Below are 27,881 nucleotides of genomic sequence, written 5' to 3' on the forward strand. Positions count from 1 at the left end.
TGAAATCCAATAGTGTTATTCTGCTTCTTCGCAATTGCAAATAGTAATGATTTTGCAGCTAATGTGACATTCACAGCAAATATGTTGCTCGAAAACTTGTACAACTTTGAGAACAACTTATTTTTGCCTTTACTTATAGAGACTTATTTAATGCTTTGACTCCTGCCTTCAGATATCTCCAGACAAGTGGTCTGAGCTATCTGGCAGAAAGCCAAGTGGTAAATATTTTGTACGGACTAATACTTGAAAAAAAGAGACAGGTTTGAAGTACTGCACAACATCGCCAGTGATTTTGTGGTACACATCATCTAGCGATTAACTGAAAGGGAAGTCGATATCATTATTGAACTGAGCCTGTTATCAAAGCGAATACCAATTACAAACAAAAGAGCTGGGAATTTGGCTGCTGATGAGGAGAGACTGGTAGACACTACACCATCCGAGAGATTTGAAATCGATGTTTATTTTGTTAACATTGACATCGCATTACAGAATATTAAACAGTGATTTATTTTCAATGATGAACTTACGAGGGACATTGCACAGCTCGATCCAAAAAATATCAATAACCTTCGGAGTACCAGTGTCTCGTGACGATGTTATGTTTCGAAAATTGGCTCAACTTTCCGATACCAGTTGGATTGAGTTGTGTCGAGAATTCAGTTTGCTACCCATTATGAAGATTACAACACAGTTTAAAACTTACCAGATTCTGAACGAAACATTGGCGATGATTTTGATCTGAGCAATGACAGAGAACAAGAGAAATTTGAAACACTTTCAGCGGATGAAATTAATGATATCTTAACAGAATTATTAAGATGTGAAGAAAAGACAGAGTATAAACAATGTCTCATTTGTGCATTGAAACTACTACACGAATTAAATGACCATGGATCGTTTTACATTTCACTTTCACTTCTTATAAGTATGCATTAACTTTATCCTGTACTCAGGTTTCCTGTGAGAGGGTATTTTCAGTTCTCAAAATAAAAAATCGTTTGAGTTCGTCTTTGAGTCAGGAACTTTAAGAGGATTTTGTTTTGTTTTACGTAGAAAGAGATTTTCATTTTGATTATTACAAGGCAATAGATGATATTGTGTCTAGTTCCACCTAACTGTATAGAATGCTGAAGTTATAATTCTGTCTGTGTTATTCTCATAAATATTGTTACATAATATATACCCTGATTTTATGGTATAATTAGGGATGGACACGAGCGAGTCTTCTTTGAAACTCGACTCGATTCGAAAGAGACATCTTTGAGCTCGGCTCGAAAAATTTCCTCCAACTCGACTCGAATTCGGGTCGAGTTTCGAGTCGAATCGAACCAAAACGAGCCAAGTCCTGTGTGTAGTTTCAAATACTCACGCCAAATATCGTAGATAGACAATATACTTATTGTCAATGATACTATTATTACTACGGTAAAATTTATCAACTTGGCCACCTGCTTATCTTGGCCTGGTTCGTCTTGAACCTCCATTTTCTCATAAGACATTCGTTACTTATTACTGTGTAAGTTGACCGCCTGTCTATCTTGGAAGTTGGCCACATTGAAGCAATGTTTACCCTATGATGAGATTGATACATTTACCTGCGTATCTTGGCCACGCAAAATACCGTTTTGTTATTTTTCTTAACTTTCTCGTATTCCCATATGAGAGGCAGATGTTCTGTATTTGTGACGAAAGACAAAGAAGCATGGATTTCAACAATTTGTTCTTGGAAGTCAATGACCAGAACGCTACCCTCATAAAGGGGTAGTGAAGGAAGATGTGAATAAGAATAAGCACGTACAGGAATTCAGGAAATGATTGTAGATATTTGTTTCCCCTTTCTGTTTTGGTAAATTCATTAGCTATATAGGCTCCTTTCATCAGTAATTCCGGCAAATTCTCAAGGTTCAAGCTAACCATCTCAACTATTGGCACCTGACGGCTTGTCGAAAGGTAGCAGAGGTTTTGAAATGAATTCGCTTAAGGTTTTCTCAAACATCTTTTGCTCTGAGGAAAACACTTGTAGTCTTTAACAAGAGGTAGCTAACTACAAAATTAGAATGTGTACATATGTCAAATATAATAAAAGAAATGCCTAGAATAAACCACCATGAATCAATTCGTTATTAGCTGATTCACTGTTTCTCGAAAAAAAAATCATAAACTGCATATAAATTGTACAATTTATAATTTTCCTTTTCTTTTCAATCTGAATAACTCAGTGTGCTACAATATCAATTTCAATAAACTGCGTGTATATGTTTCTGTTTTATGATTGTTTGTATTATTGTGTTTTCAACTCGAATAATTCAGTGTATCAGACTAGTTTTCAGAAACAGAAAGGTATTTACATATATCAAACATACTGTAGTAATTTTTTCTAATACTGTGTATTGTTATGATTACTCTGTATACAGTATTTAAAAGTAGCTGTCTTGCCATTGCTTATTAAAATGTTACAATCAAGTAATACTAGAAATCCTGTTCTAAAAATATGCCAATCACACTTACTTTCTATAAGTTGGCCAGCTGTCTAAGTTGATCACTTCCAAATGGAACCGATGTTGGCCAACATAGACAGGTTTCACTGTACTACTTTATTATTATTATTATTATTATTATTATTATTATTATTATTATTATTATTATTATTATTATTATTATTATTATTATTATAACACCTATATAAACATGTTTATATCTGAATACTAAAAATTAGCCGACTGCCGAACTCGGTCGTCGAGAAGTCTTCAGGAAGCAAGAACATCGTTTACGAGGTTCTGGGTTTGAGTTTCCGAGGAGCAAGTATTCGGGCTCGAGAATAAAAATGTTAAAAGTTACAGGGCGCCGGTCAAACATATTTAAAACTGCTCGGCCCGCGTTTAGGGTTGTCAATAGCTCGAGCGGCTCGCCTGACAGTTCATTCACTATCGAACCGAATCGCGAAGTGAACCGAGCCAACAGCTCACTCAACCGAGCGGCTCGAGGCGATGGCTCACCTCAAACCGAGCCGGCTCGAGCTGTTCGATCATCTGAACCGAGCCACTTGGCATCACTAACCGAGTTGAGTTAAAAAAAATTCGACCGTGCAAGTCTCAGCCTTGATAGTAAGAACTACAGTATATACTTGTATTGGTGCTCACACGGTGGTGGTGTATGTGAGGCTGTCTTGTCATGAAAATCTTATGGAGACGAGACAAGATGTGAACAGTGTCCTCTCTCGTGAGCAACACTAAAAGTATTTCACAGAAGTCCGAATAATGTTCCAGAAGCCATGACTTGATCCCAGAAATCAACGTTTCATCTTTGAGATGTTTTCCCTTTAGAAATGACTTCATGGTTGGGAAGAGAAATTAGATGGTTCAAGGTTAGAAGAGTATGAAGATGAAGAATTTCAGAAGCGCTGGATCGTGCTTCTGTCTAGGCAGCATGCGAATTTTGATTTAGAAAGTCATCTTGAAGAATATGGACACCCATTGGTCAGCATCCCATGCTTCTTGGTTTTAATGGAACTGTAATTTCTGCAGCATTAAGCGTAGTATACCTACCCGTCCCTGTGATTGTTATCTCCTTAGCCAGGTCATCAGTACTCCATGCTGGTGTCAAAGAAAAGCGTGACCTTTCCTGCTTAGAGTTGGACACTAGCCTTCATTGGAGTTGGTGAGTATGCTTCGATTGCTTTGATATGGGTAATAATGATGGGCCCATGTTTCATCGTGAGTTTCTAGTCTATCACGAAAGTCTTGCCACAGGATTTCCTGTCAGACACCTTATGCATGTACAAATGCTCATGGATAATTTTTCCCACAGACTCCACACTTATGACTTCTTCAGTTACTTGGCCAATGGTTATGCAGCAATCCTCGAAGATGACGGCTTCCACTTACCCACTAGCCTTCATCAATGGTGGACTGGGATTGCCCTGGAATGAGAGCCGTTTGTACGAAAGTTCCACCACACTTAAACCGACGATACCAATGCTTCACACCTTTATATAATTGGACTTCCTCTCCATAAGTCTCATCTCATCAGATGTTTCCTTTGGTGTGCGGGTTCTCAAGTACAGAAACTCGATAACGCTTGGGATTCAATTTTACCCGTCTTTTCAATTTCTTCGCTTAAGACACTAACACAGAAAGAGTTAGGAGATAAAAGATGAAATTTTCCTCATAACCTGTAGAGAGATGTATCAGTACACAAGTAAAATTTCAATACACTACCTTAACTACGACTAGATGAGGGGAATCTTTAATCAGCATCCCACGTAGAGTTCTGAAATTGTAACCATTTTTTGTATTGACATGTAAGGAATCTGTGGTATAAATTTTATTCCACTTTACTGTGTCTTTCTTGATCCTGCAGTTTTCACAAACAGCAATGTTATGTACGTCTTACGTGTCTGAAATTGTGTTTATGTAGTATGACAAAACTTAGTGGACTGCAGTGTGATAGGACCTGTAATAGCATCATGTCAACACTAAGTTTCTTCGCCAGTGCTACATATTACCTGTGGTGTCTCATTTGCAGTTGCGTTATGTGTCAATATCCTAATTTTTACGGTCGTTTAAAATGCATATGAACGATTAAAATAATATATTATATGTCTGTGAAGCATAATTTAATAATTAACTGTTATCATCTTTCGTTTCCAGTATTAAGGGATCTAAAAGCTACCACAAAGCTAACATGTAATCCTGATATGAACTTAGAGTAACTGTTTAATTTAGGATCATATCGTAAACATAGAAAATTGTCATGTAACATTTCAAAAAACTCAAATAATGCTGTTGTGTTTAAGTGCTAAATAGAGAGTTGAAAATGAAAATTGAAAAACTAAGATCACATTCACAGTGATAATTATTGTTGTTTTCCACCAGATTTCCTGATTTATGACGATGCGATGAGCTAATGCTGATTACTGTGGGATGTAGGCTTCCTTTCCAAGGTCACTCTTCCACTGAAGCCTCCAGATTCCTTCCAGCCCTCATTCCAGCATTTTTGTCTAGTCGTGTAAGAGAATCTGAGCAATCGCAAGATGTGAATAATTCTACAGAGATGCTGATTGCAGTGGATTTTCCAATGCAGTTCAACGTAGGCAGCTGTTACTCCTCGTCGTGCGTTCTGTATTTAGACAGCTGAACAGGGTGGGAATGATGAGCTGTGCATTAGCCAGCAGGTGTTTATTATTTACCTTTCAAGTTTCTTGTACAAACTTGGAATGCAGGTTTCCTTGAATTCAGATTTTAATTTATGATTTTACCCTTTTCCCTGGTGGAAGATAATTTATGAGTAGTCAAGTGCCATTAGTCATTGATGAAGTCCAGTTAAGGACCAGTACAATGTGTGATTAGAACATCTAAATAGTCATGTATACATGCTGAATGAATGTGGTTTGCGTTTGTTTATATTGTACATACACTGAGACTCGAATGATTGCAACAATGAGAGAATGAGTAAAACACTTTTTGTAAGTATACAAAAGAAAACTATGAACTTTGTAATTTATTACGTGTAATCATATATGTAGTTAGTCTTCATTTTTACATTCCGTGCCCTTTGTCACATGTTTCACATTTCTGTTGAAGTAGACTTATTTAACACTGTACGTGTTTACAGTATAGAAGAAAAAAAATAAACATACAACTGATAACAGATAATCAAATGAGAAACCAAACCCAGTGAAATATCTTAAATACAAATTTAATAGAGAAGTCACTAAGTTTTAAACTAGTGCAATTATAAACTATACTTAAAATATAATTTTGAATATCTGAACCACATTTTAGTTCTCCGCTATGTGTAAAAGCTCTGGAAATCAGCGTATCCATGTCAAATACTAATATACAGTATAAGAAAAAATAATACAAATCGTATTAAGAAATTTTTCAGCATAAAATCCTTTCATAAATGAAAGATTATATAAAATATAATTTTTACTTCCAGTCACCAAGCATTTTACATGCAAATATAATAAAGCAAGAGTTAAATATTTATGTGTACATCTGTATATTGAGAATAGCTTAGTTAATGATTGTCAGCTTTGACTTCTTTAAAGCCAACTTGTTGATTATTAGTTCAAAGGTAAGTTTGAAATATAACAAATACCCTGAATTCAATATAGTTTCAGAAGTTGGAAACGCTAAGACATCTATTCGTAGTAAGTTTTATATTATATTTTATAAATAGTAAGGTACTTTTAGTTAATTGCAGATGCTCTTTCAATACCAATTATAGTATGAATTTTAAAGAACGAGTTGCTGATGGTTGTAGTTAAATAAATCAGTGAAAAAATATTAGAAATAGTATAATAATCCTTTTGCGCTTTTATCATTCAGTACATGGGTTATAGAAGGTACGAATTTCTGCAAACATGTGTTGGTGAAGTAATTATTCCGCAGGTGAACCTTATAAAAATAACTAATTCAATCAACAAATTAATATTAGTAAGTCACGGACATGAGCAGATCGAAATTTAATATCGATATAAAATTATTGCTTTCATAGTTGAGCAATGCATTTTCAAGTTTTTAGATTATTAGTGTTCAAATATTCCCATCTTCGAAATCGAGTATTTTGTAACAGTAACTCACAAAGATAGAAGGCATACACTACCTGGAACTCGTACAATAATCTTACTCAATACTATGTACGCATGTGCCACCTTCGTATCAGGATTAGGATTAGAATTAGAAATTAGACTTCTGAGCTTTCGACATATATGGCCATGTTGGCCTATCACATATGAGAGGTGACATCCCTCAGCGATCACAATACCCGGGGAATTGGGGAGGAAGAAAGGAATGGGAAAGGAAGGAAGCGGCTTGGGGCCATCTTGTGAAGTACCATCCCAGCATTTGCGTGGTGTGATTGAGGAAAACTTACTCAGAATGGCTGGCCTGAAAAAGCTTTCACAATTTTTTGACAGTATCCCCACCGGGAGCCACCTTCATATCAACCGTCGAGTTAGATAAGAAGAAAAAATCGTGTCTTGCAAGGATATTAGCATTGATCTATTGTGTTAATGTATAAATAGTTTTCAGTTGAAAAATATGCTCCAGCAGCTTATAGAGGCTGCTTCTTTGTTTTATTAATAATTGTAGAAATTAAATCATTAAATACAACGTACGATAATCAGCACAAAACAAGCTACAAGCTTTTAAAGGAAGCTCAAAGCTGGCACTCTAAATTTTTGTAATGAGAAAGGTGAGCGGTGGTTTATACCACTCAAATTTGTTGTACTATATTTTCAGTATATAGTTCATATGTGAAGGCCATATACAAATAGACAAATGTTTCATGCTCATGTTTATGGCCCTAAGTTACAGTGTCAATTCTAATATTAGAAATGCTTCTTCAAAAATAGTGTGAAAACTTTTGCAAGCATTGCCTCATGTTACTTTCGGAAAGGTCCTACCATCTTATTGTTAAGCCTAATTTACAATATATTCTTTAAATCTATGTATTCCGGAAACGAGATAACAGTTTTAGAACATAACTTTAGAAATGTTTTAAATACGCTTTTGGCTTTATTCACTTCTTATAAAGTTTCATCAAAATGCTTCTGTAAAAGATATAGTTTATTATTTTGGAAAGTTTAAAATAATATCCTGGAATTTAAAAAAAAAAATAGAGCCATTTTTCTTGAATTTGGAACAACTATTAATAACGAACTTTTATTAATTAAAAATATTCTTGCATGACGTATGCTTATATTAGTTTCACTTCTTTTTAAAATATTTCACAAACTATAATAGTTTGTTATATGAGCAACATGATTTATTACAGTATGAAATTACAAAGGTATTTTGTGTATGTCTTCATGAAAAAGGGAAAAATGGTATTAACAGGTTACGTATTACTTCCATGAATAACATTGCTGTCAAGCATTTATCGTAAATGTGTTTCTGAGCTACACGAGTTCGGGGAACATGTGAGAACATTCGGGGAACGGGTACTATTGTCCGTAATGTGACTGAAATTGTGTTTCTTATGTTGTTTTGTGCTAAAATTCATAATACAGAAGTTATTTCGTGCCATTATTGTAACATTTTACGAATTGTATTGTTTCCAAGAAATCTTGGCATTATCTATTGCTACGTGAGAACCGTGGGATATGTTGTAGTGTTTACTTGAAATTTTCAAGAACTTCTCTTTTGAGATTATTTAATGTCTTCCGGACAGTTATGTATCTTTCTTTTAAATACTGCGTTTTACTAATAAGAAGAATCTATTAAGAGTAATTTATTTTGGCCTACGAAAAATACGGTAGTAATTAAGAACGAAAGGGAATGGGTTACATATACATGTTATAGATATCTGGAGTTCTGTATATTTTTTAAATAATGTGTGAACTATAATTCGCAACCCTATTATAAATGTTCTTCTATGTTTTGCTCTGCCCATTCTAGTTACTTTCTTAAGTTGTGTTATCATACAAAAATGTTGAGTACAGATAGTTAGAAACCGTAAACCACTCACATCATAGCTAAAATATTTTCTATATTAACGCCTGAATTGCCATGTGTATACAGTATGTGCACACTTTACGTCTTAATTCAATAGGCCAATGAACACTGCTGGCCCTGGAGTAAACATCTGATTTTGAGATTTGGCACTTCAAGTATTAAATAGAATAAAACAAATACCTTAATTGCATTTAATTGGATGACTCCTTTTATTTGGTGGAGTGTCTCGATATTGCAATATAACGTAAAATTAATTTTGCACAACTTTCACCTAAAAGTCTGAGGAATTGCATAAATAATATTACCTAAACTTAATTTTTCCTTAAAGATTCGTCATGAAAGAATCTAGAATGGTATTTATGAGACATGCAGAATATTATTGAAATATCTTTAAATTAACAAACGTTTATTAATTCATCGTACTTGGTAACCTTTATTTAAATAATAATAATAATAATAATAATATGAACTGAGGTATTGAGTTAATGATAGTAAATAAAATTTATGGATGTAACTAGGCGAATTAACGTACTGTCAGTATATCAGTTAAGTCAACTTGCAATTAAGTCGATATTTTTACCGACTTGCAATAACAAACAGTATATACCATTTTGTATAAAAAGAGATCTCAAAAAGCGAATAAAATGTGTTGAATTAATCGGCTTGTAATTAGAATTTATAACTAACCTTAATCTCTGTATTTTAGTCAATAACTAATTTGCACGAAATCTTGCTGGATTTTTTATTTTATTATTTACATTGTATGGTATGAAAGCAATTTATTTTTTAAAATATGGTTGATTAATTATTTACCAAGAACCGTGTGTTCTTTGTAGATGGATGTTGCTTTTTTCTTGTTACCAGATAATAATTATTATAGAATGTAATGTCTGATTGTTATATTGGTAGCTTTTGTCAATTTGTTGAGTAATATATTGTAAAATTATATTAAAACGAAAATGTGTAGAATTGTATAAAACGAATTTAACTTTTATTTCTGACGTATCTTAGTTAATAGGTAATTTGTTAATTTTTCATTTTAGAGTTCTTTAGCAGACTGTAGAAAATAATGTTCTGTAGATTGTGTTTGTTGTTTTGACTTGTGCGTAGAAATTTTTGTGTGTGGTGGTAGCCTACAGTAGTGACGTCTTAAGGCCTAAATTTATATTTTTCTTATTTCTGTTAAATTACGAAATACCTCATATTTAATGACAGTACAGGTATTCAGTAGTGGGATTGTCTATAATTTCTTTTTTTATTATGAGAAGGTGATATCACAATTTTTGTGTCATTTTGTAGTAACTCCACATGTCCAACAACCTTAAAGTTTACTATGGACATTTATCTATGTATATGTTATGTGTATCCATTTAAATCAATGCGTTTGCGTTTTAATTTATGCAACATACGGTATATATATATATATATATATATACTAGTTCTTAAGTTGTTACATGAATCTTGTAGTTACCATATAGTATTTAAGTGCACCTTCTGTTTTGGGTTTATGCACATTCCTGTTTAATATACAAAAATATCCAAATGTTCTTTACTAAGCGCCTTTTGCTTCATATATGATGCCCTTGATTTGCACTGTTGCATTGATATTTTTCTATTTAAAAAAAATATATGTAAACATAAAAGGTACACAAGTGATCGTTTAAAGCACGTAATACTGAAAACGCTATATAAAGATACTTAACTTTCAAAATCACGTTGTCAACAGAGTGTAGTAAGGACAGAAGAAAGAGAAAAAGAAAAATAGGGATTCGGTGATACGTCTCCGTCACCCATTTTGAATCCGGTTACATACAGTACATAGTCGTATTCCTCTTTGTAATATTTTTTCTCTCTCTTTACACTCCGTCAATGAGTCCCTTAAAACTTGGATGTTAAGTATCTGTATGTAAAATAGTTTCAATGTTTTGTGTGCTTCAAATAAGCATGTATGTATTCGTAATTTTGAATTTCACGTATACACAATAGAATTCTTGTGATAGCTATAGCCTCTTCATTCTTGATAATATCAGTTGTAGGCGAATTGCATCTAACCTACTTAAATATGATCTTCACAATCTATGTGATCCAAATTAGTTATTTCTTTCCGTATGAGTGTGTAGATGGTGGTATTGTAATTTGTACATACAGGAGGACTTGAGGATGCGTTAGTGATATCCACAAATGCGCAGAATAGTTCGTTTATGGCCATATGGTTAGCATATATGCCTTCGGAGTACATGTGATTCGGATCCCAGGTTAAACTATAGGTTCATGTATCATATAGCCTTGATGCTGAAAGGCACACTAAACTCTAAATCAATCAAGAAATTCTCATAAGTAAATATATTTTTTCCTGTATTTTGTCTAAGTGAGAATTTAAACTTTAGATATAAATAAACTCCTGCATAACTCCTGCATTGTAAAGGAGTTATGTTTTAAGTCGTACAACATTATTGTTTATATACAAGGCTTTTAGTTTGCAGAAGAATGAAGTTTAAGAAATCACAGATAAAAAAAATGAAGTTTCCGTTAGCAACAATTAATTTGGAAACACTAGGGAATTTAAACATATGAAGTTGCGTAAGTTGTTTTGAATGTTGATGAGAGTGAATTTCCAGAAAACCGTTCCACTCCTGTAGAACGTATAGGTAGATTTTGTATACAATGTACATAAGTTTTCCATGTTTTTTTATCTTTTTGGTTGCGAGTATTCAAACTAGTTAACTATTCACAAGATTGTTCACTAGTTTGAATTCAAGGACGGGAAACACTTTTCAGGGCAGTTCTTTTCTTCGAGGTTTGCTATTTTCTTCTGAGACATAGCTTGGCTACAAAGATTCTCATTATCATAAATTAGATACTGAGCGACACTAAGCTTGAAGTAATGGAGATCAAATAGTTTTATTCTCTCACATAGACATGAACACAGACGCACTTCTTGTCGTTCAATTCTTTCATAGTTTCAGGTTCGTCTGATTCATCATATTTTTGTCTTCCATTGCGGGTCGCTGGACAGTTTGTTCATGCACTGTAGATATAACCGTAACAGAATGGTTGTCCATCTTCCTAATTAAAATGAAAGACCATCATCTAGTAACTTCTGTACGAAGTATTGATCAAAATAAAGGTATGTGGGTGGCAGACGAATCGAAGTCAGCCTTAAAACAACTTTCTAAATCCATGCTTTAAAGTCTTATTAATTTCTCTCCATGTCAGACGTAACCTTTTGTAGGTTTCGATATCCAAGTATCCCTGTACCGGTTTTATGTGTTGATGTGTTATTATTGAATCCCGTTAAGTTCTGTTTACGAGGAGTATGTTGGCTGAAAGCTAAGTTTCCTGTGATTGAATATATTCGTTTTAATCAAGTCGTTCTCTGGAAGTTGAGTTAAAACTATACTATGAAAGTACGTAATGGTGGACCACATCTAAATTTTTTTTTTTTTCTCCTTCCTCTCTGACACTTATCTCTCTGAAATTATTTCTCAGGGAAGAAAAAAGTTACCATGGTACATTGTCTTCTATACTAGAGGGTCTTCTATACTATTATTTATGTCTGGTATTACAAAAACAAGTAGTTGATCGGAAAAGCACAGAAAGTGCTGCTGTACTACAGGTCATCAAGAAATATGTGATACATTATCATCTCTTATAATTCCAATACTTCGTGTAAGTCTGCTGTATGAGTTAAATTAGATAGATTGTCACGAACTTCACCAGTATATAAATCATCATCTGAATATCATACAAAGTCCAAATCACAGCCATTCAAACGTATCAGTTGGTGTCCCATCTTCACGCAGATTCTGTCTAGAATATACAACAAATAATAGTAAAGACGGTTATCGATGTGCTTTCCTTTTTAAACCTAAATCTAGAAGTACAGGTGTCTTCCCCATCGTACCGATGCGAATGCCAGAAAAAAAGCAATGACTATTAATATTGCAAGACAACTTCTTTCCCAAAACAAATGTGAATAATAGTCAATAGGGGTAATATTTACTGGAATATATATAAATCTAAATGTATACACACTTTGAACTGTCATAGAAAATTTATTTTTCAACCTAGAAGGTTAAATTTAGGGGAAAGCAAGGCTAGAGTCCAGTTTGAAAAATAAGTGTACTTTATGATCAAACTGAATTTTTCAAATGATGATTAAAGTAAGTGCTCAAAATGGTGGTATTTAGCATTGATACATTTCTGAGTACGAGTCACGACTGCTTTCATACTTCGCACCAATGTTCAATGGGATTTCTGTCCATACCGTTTGAATCTCATTCCAAAGTGTGTCGAGGTTACGTGGTTTACAACTGTAAACCTCATATTTTACTGTGCTGCGTAAGAAAAGGTCGAGCAGCGTAAAGCCTGGAGAGCGTGCACAAAGCTCGATTGGTCTCCTGTGTCCTTTCTACTTGTCTGGTACATCTAGATATGCATGCACGGTCCTATGAGAGTGCGGTGGGGCGCAATCTAGTTGGTAATAAAACTCATTACTACACATTACACGGCAGAGAAAACGTAAGGATTGTTAGGTACTTTTCTTCAGTTACAGTACCGTCGAAATATAAAGGCCCGATGAACCCCCTAGGAGATAAAACACGCCACACATTACATCAGACAAATTCGCAGCTTTTACAACATTAATGTGGGGATTATCTTCAGCCCAGTACACAATTATACCTATTGACAGTTCCATTAAGTTTGAATTGTGCTTGATCCAATCAAGCATAAATCCCAGTTCACGTCTAACCATCTCCTGAACTCATTCACAAAATTGTATCCTGCGACCTGGGTTGTTGTCACTTAGCTGTTGCACCACTATTGGAATGTACATACGCAACTTATCTTTCTTCAGTATGCGTAGCACACTATTATCACTTAATACCGCTCTCATGTGACCCTTGCCTTGTAATGAATGCTCAATAGTTCCAGTACCACAACTGAGGATTCAGCACTTGTAATCGTGCAATGTTGTCCTAATCGTCACATTACACATGGTTCGACGAACCTCGAATTCGTCTCACAGACGTGTAATTGTCATCTCTGAAGATGGATCGGTCTCATACTTACGTCTCCACTGTCTCTGAACCGCAGCAGCATTCTCGAAGTTCCAGTACCACTTAATAACCTGCTTTCACTCTTCAAAGCTCAAACATCCGTCCGCCATGTTGCCACTAACTGGATTGCCCAGCTAGAACGACAATTCTGTTGCTATTTGTTGAGGAAACATAACATCACTTTGCACAGAAATTTAACTTTTCACTTTGGAAAATAAATTTTCTATGACAGTTCAAATTGTGTATACATTCTTTTTGACGCATCCAGTATATATGATAGGTTAACATAAAATAGAAATCCAACATGAACATTGCATGTACAGTATGAAGATAAAATAAACTATTTAGCTTTCTCACGCAAACCTTTTAATACAGTAATTCCGTAGGAATCATCAAAAATCAAATCTCAGAGATAACTTGCAAATTGGAAATATCAGCATTCTATCCTGTTACTGCCACATGTCTCAGTAGACTTTCCAGGTTGTTAGCCGCTTCCGCCGGGTTGTTTGAACCATAGAATTGTAGTTAGACAAATAATATTGCAAACTTCAAATATAATTTGATACACTTAAAAGATAATATATAATAATTCGTCTACAACAGTGAACGTTAAGAGTGAAGAGGAGTATACATTGATTTCTATACGTTCATTGTGCAGTTATCAACAACAACAACAAAAAAAAAAAAAAAAAAAAAAAAAAAAACTACCTTATTTTCTGTTGCAGACTGTACAAATGATACGAAGCCACCAAAAATTTACATTGTTTATTTATATATACTTCTTTCTTCCCTATTTAATGAAGCGTTTAGCGAAAGTTTTCTTCATTTTCCTCCTAGGTTTTCTTATAAGTAAAAAGTTTATTATATTTGCTTAATGATTCCTTATATACTCATGTCCACAAGCAAAAGATATTTTTAGAGAATGGTTAGATACTGGAAATTTCGTTGTGTGTAACGATGTGTGGCAGCGAGAAGGGAAAATCATAGAAAGGTTTAAGAATACAATAACGCTGAAAATTCACATTCAGATGCTCTCGTTCATATGGCGTCTACCCTCCATTTGTACACAAGGTTACACCAAAATCGTTTGATACGGAGAGTGGCTACTCAAACGCTTTACACGTTCACTACAAGTCCCTATACTGTGGATCAGCCCGTCCAACATTTCTTATGATGACTAATTCCTTTCCTGGTTACTCTTGGCAGATCAAGAGTAGTCCGGTGGTTGAGATTACGGCTACTATTCTGTAACCAAAAGCATCCGGAACGTACACATTAGATTTAAGATATAGTGAGCAAAGTAGTTATTCTAGACGCTATTTCCATGTATTCTACCTATTTCATGGAAGTCTATCCGATGGAATTAGATACATATGCACCATGCATAGATCTGATACACTGTTATAGGATGGAATTTCTTAGCTCACGCCAACCACAGAAGTACTCTAACATGACTGTATCCTAGACGGAATTCCTGGCATCTCCGCAATATTGACTACGTTTTTGTGTTTTCCTGAAGCACGGCTTATGAACGGACACCTAGAATTATTTTCCAGTCGAAAACAAGATTCATTCGTGAATGTTACACTTCCCTACTGTTCTAGGATCGAAACATGGTAGTCAGTATGAGGCGATGCTCAAGAGATTTCGAACATTTAGGGCCAAATGACAACTGGACACTTGCACATATTACCGTGGAATGTTTTCGCCTGCGTTGAATCGTGTCCACTAGTGCTGTTAAAATTATTGAAATAATTTCTTTGCTGTTACTCGAGTGTCTGAATATTCGTTTTCAATATTTGAATAATTATTTGTTTGAATAATTATCCTTATTTGAATTATTTTGCGAATAATGAATTATTCGAATTTTAAAAGCACTAGTTTGTACAACCGCGCAGTGATGCCATTGATGATATTCAGCTTCCTGCCCACTTGTTGCTGATTTCTCTAATCTATACTATTTGCAATGTCATTCAGATAGGTTCTCAGTCTCATCTTCAGTGCCTATAACTCTTGTGCTTATTAGCCAAAAAAGTCTTTGATTTAAGGACATGAGTATACTTTAAGAATATCCGTTGATATTTTGTACGAAGCGTAACAAAATGGAGTGAAATGTCTTCCATGTAAATTGTAGAATTTTATGGTAATCAGTGTTAGCTGCAAAGCGAAAGGAAATCGTATAAACACTAGTGCTGCAGTTGCCTCAAATAAAAAGAAGTTTTCAAAGTATAATTACATTCTATTGGAAACGACTTGCATTAATGGGCAAATGAAATAATTTTGCTCGAGAAAGAATCTTTCTAGCGTAGAGGCTTACTAAAAAAAGGAATTAAAAAACTTTTAGGATATGCATTATAATCTTTACAAATCATTGATTGCGTTTAAGAGCACAATACAACTGAGCAATATAATTTTGGAATTTTACCAGTTCCTTGTATCAAAAGTATAAGCTAACATGACTTATTCAAATCTTTCAATAAAGTGGATTAATTTCTATTTTCGAAATCATTTTTTAACAAGAGAAAGAAAAGTTTTGGAATATGATCGTTTGTTACACAAAGGAATAAGCGTCCAGTCGAGTTACATGTAAATAGAAGTACGCACAGTTTTCCTAAAAGAACAAAGCTGCAAGCATTAATTACATTTTAGATGTCTTCAGTAATGACAGCAGCATGTATTTTATTTTATTTTTTATTTATTTTTTATGCTCTTGGCTAAGCTTACTCGCACTTTGAATTTTAGTGAATAAGTTAAAGGCAATAAAGGATATCAAAAATAAAGAAGCGAGCTATGTCATCTCTACAAAATGCTATTAAATAGACTAATAACTACTTCCAAATCTTTTCAAATCCACAAATTTAGATTCGCACTTTATGACGCCATAATTGTTGGATTCACTATGCGAAAGATCTTGAAGACAATCATTAATTCATGTAATAGTGGTGCGAGTGCTGTTTGTCCACTTTCTAAATGTTTAATGTTTTTCATTGTCGCTAAGCTATTGACTAAAATTCAAAAAAGTGAAAGTGAACTTAACGAATAGCTTTAATGGAGAGGCTCCAAAAGCAGAATAATTTAATAAAACCTCGTGAAAAATTGTTGAGAGAGGGAGGTAAAAGTGGTTATTAAATTAATAGAAACATTTATTCAACAGGTCGGGGTGATAATAATAATTGTAGTCTTAAGTATTTAATTCTTTCTTTTGTAAGTTTCTTTGATTACAAAGATCATTACAAAGAATAGTAAGAATTTTGGATGATGGTTATGAGCAGTTTTTAAATTATAGTAGTATGTCATGAAAGTAGGTATACCTGATACTAGATTTGTAATTCCAGTGACTGATGACACGTATACATATGTGCATTATAAAGATTTAAAAATAAACAAATAAAACATTTTTATAAGCTAAGAGAGAAGATATGTCCACCTTGCACATATCTGTTTGCAGTATTTGTAACATTAATAAGGAATAATTTAAATATATAATTACTGCTCGTAGGAAGTAGCTGTTGGTAAGATTCCTTGAAGTGCATACAAGGTATATTGCTTTTCCAGTATTTCAAAACAAGCTATTGTACCTCATAGGTTAGCTGATTTATCTTTCATGCCTGTGTTCAAAGGTCCAAACTCTGCTGAGAATACAACGTTTTCGTTACGCTAGTAGTAATTCAGAACTATTTGAAGTAATAAACGCTATACGTTGTAACAGGTAGGATAGAAACAAGTTCTTGAAATAAAAATGATGGTTACTGATTTAATTTTCGATACGAGAAAACCAAAAGTGAATACTTGCAAATAACTCACATTTCAAACTACTTTCTTTTATGCTTTTTGCATTTTTGTATCTTTTGAAACCAAGCTTGGAAACACCCATGCAAGTCCTCGGGTATGATCTCAACTTCTTCCTTTCTACAGCTTCTGCGCTGTCAAATTATATCTGAAGATTCTTATTCATGCTATTAAAAGTGGACTATAAAGGGGACAACAAGCTGGACACGAGACTCCTCCAGAAATTCGCAATCGATTGACCGCTGCTAAATTTTTTATAGCAGGGCAGAGGTCAAGAGAATCATCTTTAGTGAATATCTCCTATACTATTGGTCCTACGACAAAAATAATTACTAAAAAAATTGTTACAGCAGTTTTTTTTTTTTCCGGTAAAGGTAACTAAATCGAACATATGTCATTATGAAGCATAAATAAGTGTGTGTTGTAGTATTTATGTATTTCAAAATACGATGTGTACAAATGAAAATATTGCATTGTTAGTGATATATATACTATGATATTTGCATGAATATAATAGCCAACTAGCAGCACATTGTTCGGTGGTAGAGCTCTTAACTTTTCGTAGCTTGGTACCATACCATGTGAGTTTTATAACAGACAACTTGAGTCTATGGGTTTCCTCAGAGTGCTCCGGTTTCCTTCCACTGACCATTCCACAGGTCCTTTCATAGTCATTCATTTTCATCAATTATCCGTCGTCTATAGCCTACAAGATATAACTGTGGGCAACCAGCTGGGAGAATGCTGTAGATTACTTCAGAATGTAACTCTGGAATATAAGTGTTTTCTTCCTACTATAAGATCTAAAGAACAGTTTCTACCATTCATTTGTCTGTGTTTACTGGTCGCCTTATGCCTGCATTTTCCTTCAAATTAACGTTATTATGTGGCAGTTCTTAGTTCTTGAAGGATATATCGTTCGTTTTTCTTTGTATTGTGAAAACTTAACATTAAGATTGAAAGAAGTGTGCTTAATTTGTATATTTTTATATGATTTTTATTTGATTGCGATATTGTGGTTGTGGAATGCGGAACACAAACTTTACAAGATTCGAGTATCCAAAGAAACGACAGAAAAATTCTTAATGTCAGTTCCATCATAATTCATACACAGTTTCGTAAGGATTACATAGAAAATAGTAACATCGTAGTATCAAAACTGTTTTATAATATCTGGAAGAATTACAAATTAGCAAATACAGTAGATTTCAATAAAAGAAATATTTCCGTACTTTCCCGCATCAGAATATTCATATGTTAAATTGGCGTCCTGTGTCTTGCGGAACTTGGACTGAAACGACCACCAAACAGCCAGTAAGAAATCGATGACCACTGACGGTGTTTCAGGAAAACGGAATACTAAAAGTATATTAAGCAAAAGGATTTAAGGTATCCATGCGATGAATAGTGTGTGCAAAGGAATTGAACAATTTTGTAATGTTAGACCGGATGCAGTAGATCAACATATTGGTGCAAGGGGTTTTGTAATGATAGAAACAATAAAGACATACAAAAATTAGTTTACATGTCATGATGCTTTCCTGGAAATCAAGTCAATTATGTCAGTTTGTAGTGGAATCCTCGGTGATGATAAAATAACTGTTACAACGCATATGAAGTTTGACTTATCTATGAGAAATGTGATTAGCAAACATTGGATAGCATCAAGTTGAAACGTGCAAACAAAATATGTCCTGTTTTAACTGTCTTCAATTTTCGGAAAGTTCACGACACAAAAGTAGCCATAGATTCTTTCTTCCTATTTCAGAGAATAAGCATAACGAAAAATAAATAAATAAATAAAATAAAATTTTAAAAAATCTGACGATCAACTTCAAGAATTCTTTGCAATACTAGCTTCATCTTCATTGGCACTATTTCTTGATATAGGGATTCGTTCTATGACGAATTGTTGATTCCACAAATTATACTCATATCGTTGGTGGAGGGTTTCTTTACATAATGTTCTATAGGGATGAAAAACATCTATAGGAATACATTCCATTGTATTTTTGGGAAATATATAATTGAGTGCACAAATGCTTTTGGTTCTAATGCAACTATAATATTCGACGGTTAAAACAATAAAAAATGTAAAAGCTAATGAACAACGACACAACAAGGAATGTTTCAATAAATCAAATATGTATCCGAATTATCTCAGAAGTTTGAAACCTGCTAATATGAACGTGAAACTAGCTCAAGATGATACTGACGTTATTAAACAACACTTAAACAGCCTGATACAAGTCGAAATAGTTGCCGGCGATGCAAGCCTGTAGCTAGTGGGGGAAATGCCAATCCCCCTCTCCCCTGAAGTTTCCAGTTGTTCTTATGTTTGTAAAGTTAACTCAAATTAGCCTCTAAAATGATCTCTTTGCCTCCTTACATTGTCCTGGCTGTGATCCTGCGGTGAAGATGTCAACCTAGTTCTACTGCCCTGTATATAATATCATGGGCTCCTGATTGTAACGAAATTAATTTTCTTAAACTAGTAAAACCGAGAAAATCTGCGAGCATGTTGTCCACTGCAAACTAACATGTCTTGAGATTGAACAACGGGCAAATGAGCACTAACACTGAGCCACTTTGGCCCTAGTTGGCTATTATATTCACATAAATATATAGAGGTACATCACCAACATTGTCAATATTTTCATTTGGAATCAATACGATGCACTTTTATATATGCTTCACAACGAACAGTATCCGAAACGATCACTTTTACGAAAAAGTAGTAATAGTATTCTTTTAGTAAATTTTCGAGGCTATAAATTTTAAGAGGACTGTTGTTCGTTGTAGGACCAACATTTGATATTTTCACTGAAGAAATTGTTTCTTAACCTTTAACTGGAACTGGGATTGGTGTTCATTTTATATAATATGTTTGCTGGAACTGATAGTACCATCATTTAATAAAATTTTTATGCGAGATTCTCCTCGGAAAACATTGTACGAAAATATCACTGAACCAGTATAATGGACTTGGATTCGGGAAATTTAATAACACACAATGTGGGTTTTCATTGCCACTAGTTGTCTTATTGTGGATATTTATATACTAATATGCAGTTTCTAAACACATGAAGAGTAGAAAATATAATTAAAATAAGTGGTACAGCAGTCATGAAGTAAATTATGTAAGTACTAAATTGATATGGAAGAGATTGATTATTGTTTAGTCCATTAGATTAAAATTTCATAGTACAAATGGTGTCTGCTGTAGAAGTAAGTTGATTTTTTTTTTAATTCAACTATACAGCTCTTTGCTACATAATATTAGTAATTTAATCTCTTTTTGTCTAAGATGCACAATATTCCAAGTGTTCTAGTAAAAATCTGGTGGGCCTTCAACACTCTGATCTATGAGAAAATTTGAGAAGCCAAAGCTGAGAATATTGGGGCAAAATAATGAATCTAAACTTCGTACAGAGGCTAATGGAAAGTTATTCTAAGTACTTAAAAATGAACTAAAACTTTCAATAATTTAAAATGTATATATGAAAGTAACATTGCATTTACCTGAATTGTAATCGTATTTTAATTTATATACGCAGTATCACTTTCTGGTCTTATTTTGACTATTCCAAAAAGAAGTTATTTTGAAGTAATGCTTCTTTTCTGTGTGTTTAGTTTTGTTTACTAGGAGTAATAAAACTAAAGATATCAAGTGCGTTTAACACCGCGTTTCATGTATGTCAATGATGTTTAAGATTAAAATATTTTTGAAAACATTAGAAATGAAGTAGGTAATAGGTAATTATGCCTACGAATTTAGTATAATAGGTAATTATGCCTGCGAGAAAATATCAATGAAGTGACCGAATATATATCTTTAGTGTTGTTACCTCTTTATGTAAATACAATAATTTAGCTATTAAAAATAAGCGGTAAACATAGCAATAATTGATACTTTCAAACTTTTTCTTAAAAAAAAAAAAATCAAACCAATGTTGTGATCAAGATGATGTATGTATTTTATTATTTTTAAAGCACTTACATTTCTTAAAGTGTATTAATTCTCACTCAGTATAGGACAATTTGGCGCTCATTAAACAAATATCTTAAACAGCGAAATAATATTTGCATTTGTTTAATTTACTTCCGCTTACAGATAAGAGAGGTTGTAAACATGTAGTAGCCAAGAAATGTCAAATGTTTCATATTCATAGTTTTCTGAAAGTAGAACTTGTGCATTGGTTTATTCAATAAAGTCTCAATCATTGGAATTGCACTATTAATTTTGAAAACTATAGGAAAATTTATTTTTTGCCTTTCATAAGATTATATACAGAGAATAATCTATTTAATGTAATCTAAAGATGTCTTTGAAACACAGAACTGTATCCGTTGAGGACTTTTAGGGCTGAAATGAACATATGACATTCCTTTTTGTCCGTACATGATTATGTAAAATGTAAATTAGGAAAGAAATACGAGAAATGAAAATATTTAATACTTCTAGAAATATGTATAAAGAGTATCTGATACGGTAACCTAATTTTTTTGTAGAATATTTGATGTGTTGCACGTATTCTGAAGAAAACTCTCTAACTTATTTTAGTACTAATAATTACAATTTTCCACAAATGCACGTCATTACATTCAGTTTGTACTATAAGTAATCATTAGTATAGGTCTAAAAATAGATAAAGTTAATTTTAGACAACTTCCTATCTATAACGTTTACTTCCAGTGGAAAATGTGTACTTTATTTTTACGAAGTCAACATTCATCATGAAATTGTAGAATGAGTTTAGAGTCTAATTTCAGACTTATACTTTAACTTGAAAATAAACTAAAGCTTTATTTACTATTTACAATAATTAGAAAGATGCACTTTTATATTAAATCCGTTTTATTAATTATTGTATTGTCTTCGCTGTTGAAGTTTAGTGTCCCTTTACAGCACCGAGGTTATGTGAGATATGGACCAACAGTTTGAGGTGGAAGCCAAACACGGGCCGCATGCAGCTACTAAACTAAGAGAAAAGCTCCTTAATTTTCAGAACTACCGTACGTAATTTCAGCTGAATGATCGGAACACTCATACAAGATCACACTTGCTTGTACAGTTGAATAGCATGATTTTAATGAGTTTTGAATAATCTAATAGTACCAAATGGAAGAATTAATTACGTATTTTGGAGAGATTTGTTGATTTATGAAATCCATACGTTGTACTTCGGATTCAACAAGACAAATTGATCACTTAAATTTTGTGCATAGAAAAATATCTTGAACTACTACGCTGAAATACCACATTAAAAATACGACTTGCATCCCACCAAGACTGCTTTGCATTAATCCTAGAGAAAAATGATGTTATATAGCTGTACTTAGTAGTGACGTGCAACATACAAATTTGCGCATGTACTATTTACCGACATAATATTTGATTTGTAAAGGTTCAGTTGTTAAGGCTATTACTAGCAGTGCGATTTCCTTGATTTCATTATCCGAATTACTAAAAGTCAGCAGTACCTTGAGTAAAATTGAAATAGAAACTAGTGAATTTTTAGTATGAAGTTACTTTTTTCATGTATGTCAATGATCATTTTGTAGAAACTGTCATTAGAGACAAACTTATTCGCCATACTTATAAATTGATGTCATAATTAATTTATTGTTTTCCGTTGTTTTTCTCGAATTTTGCGATGAATAATGTTTCAACACTATAAAAATTCACTAAAAAGTTTGAAGCAAGCATTGTGTGTGTGTGTGTGTGTGTGTGTGTGTGTGTGTGTCCTTTTCATTTAATTTAATAGCTACATTGACTGTATTGTAACACTGTTATCATAAAGAAAATTAGCTTGGTGTATATTATAAAGAAATTAACAATCAATGATACATGACTGGGCTGTAAATCTACACCGGAAAATCTAAAATCTCAGTTGAGGTTAAGAAACAAAATTGATTTTTTTTTCTCCTGCAGTTATCTTCGAAGTATTGCTGGTTTGTAATAGGAATGGTTTACGTCATAACACATTAACTTGCACCACACGTAGAGCCGCCGAACAGTTAAAAACTAAACAAACTGCAAACTTAAGCAATGAGTAGGTACTATAGATTTGTGATTTGGTGTGAGTAAATGTACCGTTCGAGACCTATTCTGTTACGAATTCCACACAATTTTTAGTGTTATGTATATTAGTAAATATCTTCAAATTCCTGTTGTGAAAATATATTATTTTTCTGTTGACTTATATTTTGCCTATTGCTTATTCATTTACTTTTAAACGACATTTAAAGGCAGCTTAGTGTATGTTAATTATATTGCAATTAAGTTCAACGGTGATATTCACTTTCTAAAGAGTAAAATTGTAAGTTAACTCGTGTAAGTAAAACGTAATATTTCCATCGTAAAGAAAAAGGTAAAAACAAAATTTAGAAACCTTAGACTTATTTACTGAAATCTTATGTTTTCTATTCCCTATAATACACACAATTTAGGGGTAAGTGCAATACCTTTAAATTATTAAGAAACGAATTGGCGGATCAGGATCCATTAGTGAAAAAGAACCAAACGTTTCAGCTACTTCAGAGATATTCTCAGTAGTAATCACTGAATAGTAATACATTATTCTTTAATAATTTTCTTACAATAAAGTCAATAATTATATTTTGAAATATAATTACTATATATATATATATATATATATATATATATATATATATATATATAAATAATGGCATCTTCTTGTACAGATCCGTAAGAGATAAACGTTCGTAGCCACAGGTTAATGGACCCTGACTCTTATTAATTACTATTTCAAAATTTAATTTCTAAATGCCAGTGTGTGTATATATATATAAAGTATATTACCAAATAGACACGTGTTTTTTCTACCCAAATATTTCAATAGTCAATTTGCTACACGCTGTGTATATAAGCATCACATACATGTAAAAGGACTTAAAAATCATACCGACATTTTTGGATTGGACATATTTTCTGTGGAGCATGTTTCATCCTGATACACGATGAAAGTAAAATATGAAGTTAAACACAACACAGGATTTAGGTAGCTGTGGAGTGGTAATAGAAACTACAAAAGCAAGCTTTGATAAGCCTCGAAATTGTTTTTCTTGAAATTTTAATTCTTAACCGTGGAGTTATCTATATTTGTTAGAACTCGGTGGTAACTCTCCGTAGTGTTCTGTTAAGTTAATGAAAGGAACAAATCAGTGAATGAAATCAATCAATCAGTGGATATAAGAAAAAGGAGTTTTTTAAGATTGATCAAGACATTTTTATTAGAGGCTTAAAGAAAGACTATTCAGTAGTTGTATTGATGCCTACACTTAGGAATTCTTGACTCGGGACAGTGTCGGTTTTTTATAGCTAAAGTCCAGAATTGGCTTATAGAGAGAATTTTGTCGTATGTAATTGTAGTTATTATTAACTTATTATGTTTTGATCATTAAAATGACCTGCATCTTGCTCATCCTTGCACAACGGTAACGACATATATTTGAAGGACAGAAGCACAGATGTTTCCCGCTTCTCCATCTTGACCACGATCAGTTTTACTCACATGAGAATGAAGTATTAAAATGCAATACGAATTAAACTGATCGCTAATTACACAATTCGTAGTATTTCACTTGTTGCGCTTTTTTGTTTAAAGAAAGCTGCAAATCCTATTACTCTTTAACATTGTTATTTGTGTTAGGAGAAGGCAAAATATTAACGTATTCCCTTTAATTTCCATAATACTTCAGAGGTACTATTAATATAGCGTAGATGAATTCTAAGTAGAACAGTATTTTCGTGAATGCTTAAATAATTCAGTTTATTATTATTATTATTATTATTTTAAAATAGAATTTGATTTCCAAATCTGATGTTCGGTATATCATCACAAATGTTAAATTATTTTATGCACTTCTTTTGAATAATAATGAAATTAATGCAGATATTGATTTTGCGTAGAAAAAATAATGATAATCGAGTTCGTATCAAAGATTGTAGACTAGTTTTGAGAATGTTACAAATTATTGCTAGAATACTAGTGAAAATTCGACCGGAGTTTTACATAACAATGTCATGTTCCATATCCAACACATTTTATTTTTGTAAATGCTAAATCATGTTAAATTAAGTTTTTTTTTTTAATGAATAATTAATATTAGTTGTAAAACCGTGATGTATTTTTTTTTTTTTTTTTTTTTTGTGCACGAGATCCTTGAATTTTTTTGTCAAATTTTATTATACCATAAATCATTTTATTACACACAATGTTCCTCAGAGTTTAATTACAATATTGTTAAAAAGATCGTTGCGTATTTGTTGTATTCTTGATGATGCAATATACATATATTGTTTTCCCTTTTTTGTAAGCAATATACGAATATATTACAGCAATTGACTGTACTACTGTTAAAAGTGCATTATGTATGTATAAACAGGGTGTCCATAAAACACATACAGTATTACTTTTATGCAACACCAGTGTCAAGTACCTAAGATTACTTTCTGAGTGTTGCGTTGTATATTGAAATTCTGATCAATCTAATATTAGTTCAGTCATTTCTGTTTATTATATTATATAATTTATGAAACAGGTTGTAAATACTTGCCATGTGTATTGTTTAAATGATCCTTTGTGTGCATAACTGTACTGTATTCCAGTATATTTTTATTCCCAAGAAGTGTAAACGTTCAGTGTTTTAGTTTGTGAATATGTTTTCTACAGTTGTGAATGTATTTTGTGATATGTATGATATGTAATTTATGTTGAAACCTTGTTGCATTTGTGCAAAGAAATACATATCCCGATCATAACCTTGTTTACCAATGAGGAAGTGTAATGCTTCAGGAATGTTGTGATGGATGCTGTTAAGTGTAATAATAATGAAGGATTGTTCTAGATTGTATTACTTTTCTTTTTATATTTTACCCCATGCATGCACTCAACACACGGAAGAATAAAAGCAAACAAAAGATTTATATAAAATTAACTTTAGCACTTTGACTGTCAAGGATATCAATACTGATATCTTAGACAATTGTCTGCACTACCAACGCTGAATTTATTTTCGTACTTCTTTGCTGATATGTGTATCCCTTTTTCAAGCTTGATATATTTCATATCGCTTTCGCCTTAGGTATTACGTGTATTATCCTTAAAGGATACTGCCAGCAAGAAGTTATGCTTATTTCTGCTGTGCGAAGGATATCAGTTTGGGTACGCCACTTCATTAGTTTTACTGCATAAAAACTGTCATTGAACAACATATGGGGAATTAGAACTTCGGATAATCGTATAAAAAGTTATAATGCAGTTGTTTACGGTATCCAATCGTATATCTTACACACACCCTTAATTTCGCACATGTTCAGCATAAAATTGTATTACAACTCTTACAACACTTCGATAATAAGCGCGAAAGTGTATTTGTCTGGCTATCTTCGACCCAGAAATCATTTTAACTGTGTAAACTGGATCTCTAGAGTGGCGAGTATACAGAGGAAGAGGAAGAGAAACAGAGATATGCTCTGTCTTTAAAATCAAATATATATATGCTACTGGAGAGTGAGTAAAATTTGTTACAAGTCAGCAGTCGTTTTTGAAAAATAGATTTAAATAAAATTGAGGGCAATTTTATTAGGGAAGGTCGTGGGATGTCACTCTGACTTCATATCGATACTATGCTCATCGACCCCTTTTTACATATGAAACAATTAGGCAACCGGAAAAATCCTCGATCGCAAGCGTGTTCGACTTAACTAGTGTTAAACTTTAAAAATTGAACAGGTTTTGCGAAAAGTTTGAAGTAACCAACTTTTTGTATATACGCTTCATTTGTGGTATCAGGTGGTTTCCTTGGGTGCCCAAGACAGTGGGGATTTCAAAATGTACTCATTTTGCAAAATAAGGGCATTTATTGGGGAGGGGGGTGAAGGATAATAGCGTCCTACAACTTGTAAATTTCCTCCCGTTTGGCACATCGGGTCGTTAGACTGATAAAAATGTATTTATCACCTCTATATTGTCCTGTGTGACCATCTTCAAATTGAAGAATGACACTTGGCTCCGAAACGTTTTGCCAGGCGTGCTAAATTCAATAAAGAACGCCTTGGTATTTATAATTGATCTTGTAATACATATGGTCGATCAGTGGTATATTATCTAACAAATCTAGTAATTAAAGAAAACTCGTTGAACAATCGGCACATTATACAGTATATTACTATAGAGAAATTGTATACTGTAAACAATTGACTGTTATTACAAGCAGTTTCATAAAATATATAATATAAATAAAGAAAAGTTGCATTGAAGTATATTACTACATCAGTTTTGATTAAGTAAAAATTACATACTGCAAACAGTTAACGTTTCAATTAAAAACATAAATAAATAAAATACGAACAAAATGTCAGAAGTATTGAGCTGTTACATTATTTGTAACTATATTTACAGTATGATGTAATGCTTGAAAAGGAAACTTTCTGAAAACCGTGTGATATTCGATAGACAATGCAGTCGAATAAAAGTGACCAGGCACGTACGCAGAATTTTTTTCGGCGGGGGGAGGAAGTCACGTCCAAATTTCTGTG

General features: G+C 33.0%; 1 protein-coding gene across 2 annotated transcripts in view; it reads left to right on the plus strand.

Moving 5' to 3' along the window:
- The window catches only part of LOC145686301 (ankyrin repeat domain-containing protein 13C), a 234,923-nt gene extending 208,729 nt beyond the window's left edge, over window positions 1-26,194 (plus strand). For both annotated transcript variants that reach the window (XM_081759446.1, XM_081759447.1), the window contains exon 11: window positions 4,878-26,194. In XM_081759446.1, the coding sequence (XP_081615572.1) occupies window positions 4,878-4,893 (16 nt within the window). In that variant the 3' untranslated portion in view covers window positions 4,894-26,194. The remainder of the gene's footprint in view (window positions 1-4,877) is intronic.
- Window positions 26,195-27,881: the final 1,687 nt, after the last annotated feature.

Source organism: Thermobia domestica, chromosome 5 (assembly GCF_964235325.1).
Source record: "Thermobia domestica chromosome 5, izTheDome1.hap1.1, whole genome shotgun sequence".
Lineage (NCBI taxonomy): Eukaryota > Metazoa > Arthropoda > Insecta > Zygentoma > Lepismatidae > Thermobia > Thermobia domestica.